Below are 12767 nucleotides of genomic sequence, written 5' to 3'. Positions count from 1 at the left end.
CATACAGGTTTCTCAGGAGGCAGGTAAGGTGGTCTGGAATTCCCATCTCTTGAAGAATTTTTCACAGTTTGTTGTGATCCACACAGTCAAATGCTTTGGCATAATCAATAAAGCAGAAGTAGATTTTTTTTCTGGAACTCTCTTGCTTTTTCGATGATCCAAAGGATGTTGGCAATTTGATCTCTGGTTCCTCTGCCTTTTCTAAATCCAGCTTGAACATCTGGAAGTTCATGGTTCACGTACTGTTGAAGCCTGGCTTGGAGAATTTTGAGCTAGACTAGGTGGACCTTTGTCGGCAAAGTAATGTTTCTGCTTTTTAATATGCTGTCTAGGTTTGTCATAGCTTTTCTTCCAAGAAGCAGGCTTAAACGATGATAATTTAAAAGGACCCACGTTAATGAGTTTTTGCAATTTAGGCTTCTTGGTGGCAGTAAGTTTCAAGGATCGGTTTTAGAACTTTCTGAGTTGTATTTATTTTGATATTTCTTCCATTCTTCCCATTGAGAAGAGAAGTATAGACTGAATAAAGGGGTGCTGGTGGGCTGAGGGGATGATGCATTAAAACTGGGAGGGTTCCCTCAGGCCGGGTGACCCAGGGAAGGCATGGGCCCCCGTGCTCTCATGCCTTGGAACATGCACTCCTGGCGAAGTTTATCTGCTGCACCCCCTCCAGCCCAGCTCCCTCAGAGAGACTTCAGGAACGCGGAGCAGGGGAGTGGGCTGCATGCTGGCTGGCCTGGTCTCACCCTTCCCTGGTCCTTCCTTCTGGAAGAACCAATGGCCTTTCTCTTCATTCAGTCTAAGCTCCTTTGTTCCAGCCCAGAATATCTTTAGACAGTCTGGACATAACATCTCAACCCAGAATATTATAGCATCACCGACTCAATGGACATGAGTCTGAGCAAACTCTGGGAGACAGTGAGGGGCAGGGGAGCCTGGCGTGCTGCAGTTCATGGGGTCACAAAGAGTCGGGCACGACTAAGCGACTAACCAACAACGGGATACCATTATTCAGTGGGAATGTGGGCCACGGAAAGGTGGAATTTTCTGGCGGCCACCCTTGCCCTGCATTTAAAGGAGAAAAAGTAATTCATGTGTCTCTGGGATTTAGTGCTCATTAAATTTGAGATAGCAGTTGAGTTGAACAGAGTCCTAAGAAAAGGTGTTTGCTTTCTGTCCTCTGCACCCTGCCCCCAGCCTGGGTCCCTGCCAGCTGTGCTCTTTCTTAGGATCTGCCCAGAAATACTTCTCTTTTATAATCATCTCATTTTTAAATATACACTTATTCTGTAGCAATATTCTGTTCGTTTGATGTTTCAGATTGTTGTTAAGTTTCTCTTGTGGAGATTATATACCTGTGCCATGCTAAACTTTAACTCCGAATATTGTAAATATCAAGGTTGTTAATCTGCTTCTTAACTTTTTCAAAGAAGCAACACAGCTTACCTTTCAAAGAGTCAGAACTTTTCTTTTAATTAATGCATTTATGCTGCTTCTCCTTTAAACTAATTTAAGCTTCAAACCTCCTTTGTCTTCTCTGAACAGGTGCTGCTCTCCTGCTCACACGTGTTCCACAGGGTGAGGAGCCCCCTCCGCGCCCCCAGGGGCCACGGCACCCTCCGAGCTCAGAGGGCAGGGCCGCCTCTCACCTGGGTGTTTGGTCCCTCACCCCTGTCCCACTCTGGGCCACCCCACGGACTGTGGCCCACCAGGCTCCTCTGTCCATGGGATTTCCCAGACAAGGATACTGGAGAGGGTTGCCTTTTCCTCCTCCAGGGGATCTTCCCCACCCAGGGAGCGAACCTGCATTGGCAGGCAGATTCTTTACCACTGAGCCACCAGGGAAGCCCTCTCTCACTTCCCGGCTCCTGAAAAGAGCCACTTATTTTATCCATAGTCACCACTGATGGCTAGAAATTTGGTTTTAGAGTAGGGCTCATCCTGTTTTGGAAATTGTGACTTCTCCGTGGCGTTAGAGCTGCACATGTCCCTACGAGAGAGTGTGGTTAGTGACGTCCACCGGCGTGGGCGAGCCCCGCTCCCTCCGAGTTCACTGCCCGGTCGCCTGAACGCAGGGACATCCACCTTCACACAGGGCTTCTCAGAAGTGTTTGATGTGCCTGCATGTACATTCTTGTAAAATATCGTTTTTCATGAGGAAGGTGTTAACATCTGATGAAACTTCTTCCCTTCATAATCTAAATTGGGCCAAGTCTCATAATTATGCGAGAAAAGAAGACTATAATTACCTGAGAAGTAAAACGTGTTGTTTCTACGTAATTACTCGTGAAATTTCAAGTGAAATGTTTTCCTTCAGGCTTGCCTTCAGGCTTTTGAAAAGTTCACAAATAAAAAAACCTGTCCTCTCTGTAGAAAGAACCAGTACCAAACGCGGGTGATCCGCGATGGGGCCCGACTCTTCAGAATCAAGTGTGCGACCAGGTGAGCAGCCCGAGCCTGAGATGTGTGCCCGCCCGCACGGGGCAGGCCAGCCCGGGCGCACTCTGGGGGCTGCGGGGTGTGGGTCTTCCCTCCGCCGGGGCTGTCCCGGGCTGACAGCGCCCTGTGCCCTAGGATCCAGGCGTCCTGGCGCGGACACGTGGTCAGGAGGTGGTACCGGGACCTGCGGCGGACGGTGCCACCTGCAGATGCCAAGCTGAGAAGGAAGTTCTTTGAAACCAAGGTGGGTGTGACCCTGACGTGCCTGCGGGGCGTGACACCCTGAGCCAGGCTTCAGGTTTAGGCTCTTTCAAACGGTGGAATGCCGGCCCCTTAAACTGGCTTTCAAACCCTGACGGTAAATACTTTCAGATTCCCTTTTCTAGTCACCTCATGAAAGAGAAGTCGCTCAGTCGTGTCCGACTCTGCGACCCCAGGGACTGTAACCCACCAGGCTCCTACGTCCATGGGATTCTCCAGGCAAGAGTCCTGGAGTGGGTTGCCATTTCCTTCTCCTTACATAGAACTTTCCTTACATAGAACTTGTAAAATTGGATAAGGTGAAATTCAGAGCGAGCTTTTGTGTGTCCACCTTATGACAGCGATTTAGATAAACTCATCTCTTCAGAGAAAAGAAAGGAGCCTGCTCAAGGTTTCACACCTCCTCCTGAGCAACGGAAGGGCCTCCTGGCGTCACCAAAGTGGGAGAGAGTTTTAGAAATAAGTAACTGCAGTTTCTACCTTTTCCTTTAACCAGCTTTTACCTGTGTGTGTGCATATATATTTTGGTCTGTTTAACAACTTCCCCTTACGCGCCTCATACAGAAAGGCCAGGCGCAGAGGAGGGGCCAGCCCCGACCTGCACCCCAGCTCTGCGGCCTCGGGCGACACCCTGGCTCCTGCCTGGGGCCCCGTCTGTGCTGCGAGGGCCGTTGTCTCCCCCACAGAACGGAGGGCCTAGCCCACAGCGGGCACCGGAGACCGCGTTAACTGTAAACGTTACTATGTCGTTCAGGTCGGTCTGTGCGCGGCTTTAGTGCGATTCCGTATTTTGTAGGCGCACCCTGCAGAGGGGATGGCGTTGTGACGGCGTCACCTGGACTCACGGGGGCAAAGCCGCAGTCACACTGTCCTATGCCCGTTGTCTGCGGAAGCACCACTCCCGTTTATTTCCATCCTTTCTAAACGCATCTGTCTTCTAGCCTGCACTCCCACGTGGGATAATGAGCGATAGGAAGTTACCCTTCGCCGTGCAAGGGGTGCCCTCTCTCCGGCTGTGTGATTCCTTGTATCCAGAGCCTAAGGATGAGCCCCATGCGCTGGGGAGGGGTCACCGTGGGCCGTCGGCCGACCTCCTGCCCGACCTCAGGCTGCGGGGCTGATGTCAGTGTGGTCGTGATGTCTCACGACCCCACCATCCTTCTGCGTGCCCAGGGTGGGAGGCTTCTTCAGTGTCCCTGAAAGTAGGTGGATTTAGCTTGACCACAAAGCATCGATCATAGCAGATTTTTCTAATGCCCTTTCTGGTTGCTAGGTAACGGTTCCAAGCAAGGTAGCTGTCAGTATGCACAAAAGAAAATCAGAATCATGGCCCATGTGAAATCACCATGCCTCAGACTTAATCGAGAAAGTGTACCTGATTTGCACTCAGGAGTAGGACACCAGTAAAGGCAGCATGTGAGCAAGGGACCTTAAAATACCGAGTCTCTTGATGACTCAGAGGTTGATGCGGGTGGAGTGAGCCCCTTCTGTGGCCCAGCGCGGCGGGCTGGAGCTGCCCCGGGGCAGCCCCCTTCCCTGGCCGGCGGGATGGCCGCTGGAGGGGGGCAGAAACAGGGAGGAGGCGGCCGTGGATGGGGAATCTGGGGCTCACCCCGCAGGACAGGCGCGGAGGATGTCTGCGGCAGGGGCGCGGCCTGGGCGGCTGCAGGCACCCCAGTGAAAAACCTCCGAGTTCCCTGCCGCCTGGGCCTTTCGCAGGCGTCCCCATTTTACAGAAGAAGCAGCAGATCCGCTAAAACCCCGGATAAGGGACTTGATAGAAAGGACATGTGCCGCCCTCACTGTTTCCTGGACAGTGAGCCTCTCCCCCGAATGGCTCAGGGAGCACCAGGCTCACCTCCTTAGTAGCTCCTAGCTCCGAGTCTACCGTCCTCTCCAGGGAGCCTTGGCCCTTCCCCGCACGGAGCCCCTGTGCTCACCACCCCCAGCCTGGATGGGGCCGCTGTCTCACCTCCACCGGAGACGGCGACCCCGCGTGTTGTGGTTCATTCTGAGCCAGTAAGCGACCGTCTACCATGTTGGTTTTTCCTCTTCCTCTTATGTCCCTTTCATGCTTTTCTGCATTCTTAGTCTGACAGTGAGGCTTATTCTCTGTGCTCCTCTTAATAATTTATAAGATATAATAATAATTATTATATATAATTATTACATAAATATATGTGGGCTCTCAAATCAGAAATTATCATTTCCACTTGGAAAAATTTAATGACAGACTCAATAGTCATTTTACCTTCTGTGTATAATTTTTTTATTTTCATGCATCAGTTTAAGATAACTTTGGAAAGCATAGACCACCCATTGCATTCACACGGAGCAGAGTCGAGCGGCTCAGCTGGCTGCGCACCCCCCATACTTCACGTCACTCTTCGCCAGAAGCGTTGTAACTTAGTGAAGTTATACTCCTACTTTGTCGCACAAATAGGCATAATTGCCTCTTTAAATTTATGAAATCTAGAATCCCCGGCTCTCTCTGCTAGTTTCCTAGATCTTCTCCACAATATTTTCACACCTCACCCCAGCCCACTAATCCCGTTTGGCCATGAACAATAGACATCTGTAAACCCAAACCTCATTTTCAATAACTGAAGACTGAATTTACATCAGGTAGCAGATTGGCAGAAGTATACACTCCTGTCCCTGCTCCTGGTGGCTCCTGGGGGCCTTGGATACTTAAATGCCTTCCTAGGTGGAGCCCAGAGACCGTCCTTTATGATACAGACCACTTCTTATCATTTATTGAATGACTCTTGTGATTTGATGACTTTTCCTTCCTCTTCCAACTTGATGGACTCACTTGTTGAGCTATAAGTATGATCTTGTTCAGTCACAATAGTGTCTGACTCTTTGTGACCCCATGGACTACAGGACGCCAGGCCTCCCTGTCCATCACCATCTCCCGGAGCCTGCTCAGACTCATGTCCATGGAGTCAGTGATGCCATCCAACCATCGCATCTTGTATCGACCCCTTCTCCTCCCGCCTTCAGTCTTTCTCAGAATCAGGGACTTTTCCAATGAAGAGTCACCTTTTCCTAGGGATGATCTAGGAAATGTTAATATACAACATTAAGTGCCAGCATGCTTGTGTGGAATCTGAGAGATGATTAAACTGAGTCACTGAGTTTCATATCACCCAGGAGTCTATGGATACACCCAGACTACACGGATGTACACAGATAACAGTCTGAGAACCATATCAGTAAATTACTGTGAGCTGCTGGGTGGAAGATTGTTGGGGAACTGCATTTTTCACACACAGTCTCAAAGGAACCACCCCAGAGATGAGTCAGAATCTATCAGGAGGAGAAGTGCATACACTGGAAACGTGCAGTAATCCTCTTATAAGCCCAGGGCTCACGATGCCAGTCACTGGGCAGATTGGCCCTGAGCCCTCGTGTGCGTGCGGAGCCCCTCGTGTGCGTGCGGAGCCCCTCGTGTGCGTGCGGAGCCCCTCGTGTGCGTGCGGAGCGCTGGGACAGAGCTGTGCCTTTGCACTTACACACCTGAGCCCAGCCACAGGGGCCCCTGTAAGCAGGTGGACCCGAAATGAGAAATACTCTGTGAAACAGCTGACTTCAACAGAACATGTCATAAAGAAAAAAAGAGGAATGTTCTTGAACAAAGATACTTGAGAGATATAACATTTAAATGTAATGAAAAGTCTTTGACCGGATCCTGGGTCAACAGTAAACATGAAAGGAACGCGAAAACCAAGCAACTGTGACAGCGCCAAAGGAGCTCAGTGACCCTCCCGATGACTGACTCCAAAGACGTGGGGATCCAGGGTTTACATGGAAGAGAACTCAGACGTCTTGAGGAAGCTCAGTGAGCTACCATAAACACAGAAAAACCATTCGACAATCTCAGGAACACAACATGGAAACAAAGTGAGAAATTTAACAGAGTGATAGAAAAATTAAAAAGAACCAAGAAAATTCTGGAGTGGAAGTATACAATGAATGAAATAAAAAAAAAAAAAAAACTTTAATAGAAGGCCTAAACATTAGAATGTTTCAAACAGAAGAGTGTGAGTTAGAAGACAGAACTTCTGAAATTATTCAGTAAGGGGAGAACAAAGAGAAAGAATGACGAAAGCATGTGTGATCCTTGGAGTACGTTAGAAGGATCAGTGTGTAAATTACTAGAGCCCAGAAGAAGAGAGGGCGAGGAGGCAGATAGTATACAAAGAAACAGTGGCCGAGAACTTCCCAGATGGGGGAGAGACTTAGACATCCAAGTCGGTAAACCTCACAGGTCACCAAACAAATGCAATTTAAAGAGACGTTCTCCTAGACACATTATAATAACTGTCAGAACTCAAAGGCAGCATCTTAAAAGCAGCAAGAGAAAATAAGCTTATAGCTAACTTAAGAAAATGCCCACAAGCTATCGGTGGGTCTCATCAGACTCACAGGCCAGAAGGCGATATGTTCAAGGTGCTAAAAAGAAAAAAAACTGCCGAGCAAGAATCCTCTGCTAGCAAAGATGTCCTTCAGAAATGAAGGACAGGCAGCAAAGCCTGCCCAAACAGATGGCAGCTGGGGGTCTTCATCTCTAGACCCGCCTCCTGAGAACCTTGAGTTTTTCAGGCTGAATGCTGATTTCAGGAAGGACTCTGTGGCCCATGGACTGCAGCCACCAGGCTCCCCTGTCCATGGGCTTGCCCAGGCCAGAATACTGGAGCAGGCTGCCCTTTCCTACTCTGGGCAATCTTTCTGACTCAGAGATCGAACCCTTGCCTCTTGTGTCTCCTGCATTGGCAGGGGTATTCTTTACTACTGCGCCACTTGGGAAGTCCAGTTAGTAACATGGGAACATATGAAAGAGAGCACACTGTCAAATTCAGAATCCTCGTAATACTGTGATACTGTGCGATACTGCTCCCTTGTAAAGGTTAAAGGACAAAGTATTAAAAATAACCATAGCTACAGTAATTTCTCGGTGAATATATTTGTCAGTACTATAAAAGAGGGAAATTATATAGTATTTGTCAGTACTATAAAAAGATGTCAATTGTGACATCACATACGTACGAGGGGGAAGTAAAGGGTGGAGTGTGTGCACTCAGTTATCAGTGCATCTGTGCGATGCTTCATGGAAGCCTCGTGACAGCCACACAGCAGAGCCCTGCCGTAGACACGCTGAGTTAGAGAGAAGGCAAGAGAGCGCTCCACTCCGCAAGACCTTCAGTCACAAAGGACCAGGGAGGGAGGAAGAGAGGAAGACAGGGACTCGGGTCAGACAGGAGGCAGTAGGGGGCGCCCGGAAGTCCTTACCTCGCAGTGATGACTCTCAATATGAATGAATGAATTTGTCCAATCAAAAGGCATAGAATGAGCAGATGCATTAAAAAGCAAAACTGCCTACAGAGAGACTTGCTCTACCAGTAAAGGCGCAAATAGGCTCACGTTGAAGGGACAGGAAAAGATATTCCCTGCAAGTAGAAACCAAGAGAGCAGGGGTAGCTGTGCGTCTGTAAGATAAAACAGACGTTAAAGCTGCAGCAGACAGAGAAGACCATTGTATGAGGATGAAGTAGTTAATCCAGACAGAGGGTGTGACCAAAACTAACCCAGAATGGGTGAAAGACTTAAAGCCTGAAACCACAAAACTCTTAGAAAAAAGCACAGAGGGAATCTTGGCACTGATCTTGGCCATGATATTTTTGGAGACAACACCAAAAGCAAAAATAAATAAATGGTCCACCGGAAACCATCACAACATCGTTATATCAGCTATACTCCAACACAAATAAAGCATTTAATTAAAAACCTAATTGAGGGGAAAGGAGGGAAGAGAGAAGAGAAGTTAGGGATGGAAGCCAGATTTCTCCGAAAGTGTTCAGTTTGTATTTTTATTGATTAAATGTTCTTAATAACTAAAAAGTAATAAATAAACTACATCAAAATAAATAGCTTCTGCACGTCACTGGAAACAGTCTACAGAATGAAAAGAGACAACCTAAAGAATGGGAGAAAATATCTGCAAATCATAAATCTCATAAGGGGGTTGTATTCAAAATATATAAAGAACTCATACAACTCAACAGCCAAAAATACCCAACCATCTGGTTTTTTTAAAATGGGCAGAGGCGGTGCCTAGGCACTCTTCTGAAAAAGACACACACACAGCCAACAGATGCATGAAAAAGGTGTTCAGCCTCAGGAATGATCAGGGAAATGCAAATCAACACCAGGGTGATACCACCTCCCGCCTGTTAGAATGACTAATGGAAAGGAGAGAAAGAACAAGTGTTGGTGAGGACGTGGAGGAAAGGGAACCTGGGCGCTGCTGGTGGGAATGTAAATAGGTACGGCCTCCATGGAGACTGCAGGGAGGTACTAACGCTTGAGTAAAAGCGGGACTGCCGTACCACCCAGTAGTTCCAGTCCTGCGCATCTGACCATCTAAGGGAGAAATCAAGAGCTCAGAGGGACTTCTGCACTCCCACGTTGATGGCAGCATTATGCACGTCGGCCATGACCCAGAAGCAGACTGAGTGTCAACAGATGAATGGCCAAGGAAGACGTGGTGCACTTACGGTGGAAGGCAGCCCTGAGAAAGAAAGCAAGGCTACCATTTGCACCAACACACTTGAACCTTGAGGACATTATGCTAAGTGGCGTAAATCAGACAGAGAAATATGATGCGATTCCACTCGTGTGTGAAACCCGCGAAAGTCCAACTGACAGAAACAGAGCAGAACGGTGGTGGCCAGGGCCACGGGAGAGGGGCGGGCAAGGGGAGATGCCAGTCGGAGGGCAGCGTCGGCTGTGAGATGCCCTGTGCTCAGCCTGACGGTGGCCGTCAGCAACACTGTATCAGATGCTTGAAAGCTGCCAGGAACGTGGATCAGAAATGTCCTCACCACTGACAGGAAATGGTGTTAACTCACCCTTCAGTACCTAAGAGACTCGGGTTTGACCCCTGGAGTGAGACGACCCCCTGGAGGAGGGCACAGCAGCACAGTCCAGTATTCTCGCCTGGAGCATTCCTTGGACAGAGGAGCCTGGGATGGCTGTGGGCTACGGTCCACAGGGTCCCAAAGGGTCGGCTCCGCGTGCACGCACCCTCCTGAGGGTCGGCTCAGCGTGCACGCACCCTCCTGAGGTGATTGCTTCCCAACATGTAAGTGCATTGAGTCATCACACTGTACCAGAAACTCACACGACGGTATACATCAGTTCTGTCCCAACAAGGTTGTAATGAGGTAGCACATCCTTGCTAAATATCAAAATATATATAAAACTTTGGTAACTGAGATTCTTGTGAAACGACAGACAGATGGGTGAAGAACCAGTAGAAAATCACCCACCTCGGTGTCCAGAGATTCTAAATCTACAGTCAGGAGACACAGCAGATCGGTGAAGAAAAAGACCTATTGAAAAGAACGGTTAATTTCGGCATTCATGGGAAGGAGAAAAACAGACGTTACTTCATACCTTATCCTCAGAAGAGTTCCATATTAATTACACAAATACTTTCCAAGAGAATATATAAAATTACTAGAAGGCAACAGATGACGCACCAGGCCCTGAGCTGTGCCCGCCCAGGGCCCAGGGCAGCGTGGCGACCCGTGTGCGCTGGGAGCTTAGCAGACCCTCCTGACGTTGCCGCTGGAGCCAGGGGTCAGCGGCCGCCACCGTGCCGAGCTGCTCAGCAGAAAAGCACCGACACGCTGATGGCCAACGGGGTGAAATGATCGTCTTTACCTGAGTTTTAGTAACAACGGAGCATTGGCTTCTATTAATACACAGATTGAAATACACGTTATTCAGGGGGTTGGGGTATTTTCATGTGCTTTTTAAAAGATGCGATCCTGTGAATAGAATAAGTATCTCTCGGTGCAATACCGTAACAACCTAATAAGAGAGATGTTAGACACGAAACAACCGTGAGCTCTGAGTTAGTGAAGAAAGAAGTCATCTTCCAGAGGTGCCTTTAGAAAAAAGACTTTCATCTCAGTTCAAAAGGATACCCTATTAAAGATAATTCAATGGCATTTTTCTAATGATGGAGACTCTTGAGAGTCCCTTGGACTGCAAGGAGATCCAACCAGTCAATCCTCAAGGATTTCAACTCTGAATATTCATTGGAGGGACTGATGCTGAAGCTGAAGCTCCAATTCTTTGGCCACATGATATAAAGAGCTGACTCACTGGGAAAGACCCCGATGCTGGGAAAGACTGAAGGCAGGAAGAGAAGGGGGCAACAGAGGATAAGTTGGTTAGATGGCATCACTGACTCAATGGACATGCATTTGAGCAAACGCCAAGAGATGGTGAAGGACACGGAAGCCTGGCATGCTGCAGCCCCTGGGGTCACAAAGAGTTGGAAACAACTGAGTGGCTGAACAGCAATGATGGAAACAGAATTTTATTATTTTCATCAAGAAACAAACATGTGTTTCAGTTTTTAAAAAAAGTTTGAGCTGATTGTTTTCCTTTAAATGCCTATAAAAATACTTTAACTTGAGCTTGTCAGTATAATGAGCCTTTCAAATCTAGAAATCACAGGTTAAGAGATTTAAAATAAAAGTGTAACTCTTGGCCCTGGATTCTCACTGTCTTCATCTTGACAGTTTTTCAGAACCAGATGTGTGTCCCAAACAGAGCCCAGCTTCAGAGGCATTGGGGTCTGCAGGTTCCCTAGTGATAGATCGAGTAAAAGATAAACCCCAAAGCCTCGGCGAGCAAGGGGTTCATCAAGGCCCCAGCGGGTGGGAGACCAGCCCTGTGACAGAGACATTCCAGGAGCGCCAGGCGCCTGCACGGGCCTGCCTTTGGCTCTGCCTTCTGACACCCGCGTGTTCACCCCATCACCCTCCTTGCTCAGAACTGTAGATCAGTGCGCCGTTAGGGACCCAGTGTCTGAATTTCAGAAATCTGACAGTTTACAGAGCAAAATGGGCAGTAGCTACAGTATCGAATATGGTACGTTTATCATTCTCTGTGGAACCAGGGGTCCTTTAAACTGGCGGTGACTTGTGCAACCAGAAGCCGCATTTCTAAGCTGTATCTCCATACTGACCACTGGCGAGAGTAAATGTAAAATCATCTTATATTCAGTCTAAAAAACTGAAATTGCCAGTAACTAGAAGGAAGAAACCGCATGACCTACTTCACCGCCCAAGGCCGACAGATGGGTGCATTTCGGCCCGGCCGCCTCCGTGGGCCTGTGAAGTCGGGGCACTGCAGCGGGGTCCCCTCTCCTCGCAGCCCCCGCAGCTCCGTACCTCAGGGGTCTCCCGCTGTCCAGAGTCTGCTGGTGATCAAAGAGAAACCACGCCTCCAGCAGACTCATTACCAACTTTCAAAAACTGTCCATTGGGCCAAGTAAGAGTTAAACCCAGGCATCTCATGGAGGCCCTCAGAATCATCTGGTAAGACTGAAGGGCTGTTTCAACAGCAGGAAAGCTGGAAGTACCTGACCACACTGAATTGTTCAGCTCTAGAAGTTCCACTCCACTGAATTCCCTTTTTTTTTTTCCTTGTCTGGCAGATAGGTGAAAACTTCTCGCCATACCTGGGGACCACTGGCCTGGTTCCCTTCAGGGAAAAGAAGGCTAATCCCCAGAAAGGGAAGGCAAAGCCGGGGTGAGACTGTGGTATTTTTAGGCGCCACACATGAGGAAGTGCTCCTTTCCTTTAAAGTTGCAAGACCTCACCAAGATGGATATGTCTTTAATACTCGAGATTAGATTAGCTCCGGCCATTCTATTTTTATAAATCAATTCGTCTTCCTTGTAAAAGAACCCTGGCCTTGCGTGCTCGCCCTTCTGTCTCAGGGCGATTAATAAGGGGAATTAATGAGGTCTTCTCCCGCCTCAGCTGCGGTGCCTCTGCTGGGTGTCAGCAGTCTAGCAGAAGGCAGAGGTCATCTCTCCACAGTCACGCTCCCCCAGCCCAGGCTTTGTCTTGGCAGAGCTGCCTTGCCTGGAATACCCCTGGCACATTCCTGACGAGACGGAGCAGGGCGGAGTGATGCTGCGCCACACCGGAGGTGGCTCAGACACCAGGCGGGGCCGCGCTAAGGACGGCAGGGGGTC

At 48.8% G+C, this 12767-nt stretch overlaps 1 protein-coding gene across 1 annotated transcript in view; it reads left to right on the top strand.

Annotated features, from left to right (window-relative positions):
* The window catches only part of RNF32 (ring finger protein 32), a 36566-nt gene that overhangs the window by 14381 nt on the left and 9418 nt on the right, over positions 1 to 12767 (top strand). Inside the window, exons 4-6 of the mRNA XM_010829261.1 lie at positions 1546 to 1578; positions 2318 to 2442; positions 2575 to 2683. Coding sequence (XP_010827563.1) covers positions 1546 to 1578; positions 2318 to 2442; positions 2575 to 2683 — 267 coding nt within the window. The remainder of the gene's footprint in view (positions 1 to 1545; positions 1579 to 2317; positions 2443 to 2574; positions 2684 to 12767) is intronic.

Source organism: Bison bison, unplaced genomic scaffold (genome assembly GCF_000754665.1).
Source record: "Bison bison bison isolate TAMUID 2011002044 unplaced genomic scaffold, Bison_UMD1.0 scf7180017864503, whole genome shotgun sequence".
NCBI lineage: Eukaryota > Metazoa > Chordata > Mammalia > Artiodactyla > Bovidae > Bison > Bison bison.
This window is presented reverse-complemented; position numbering and strand designations above follow the sequence as displayed.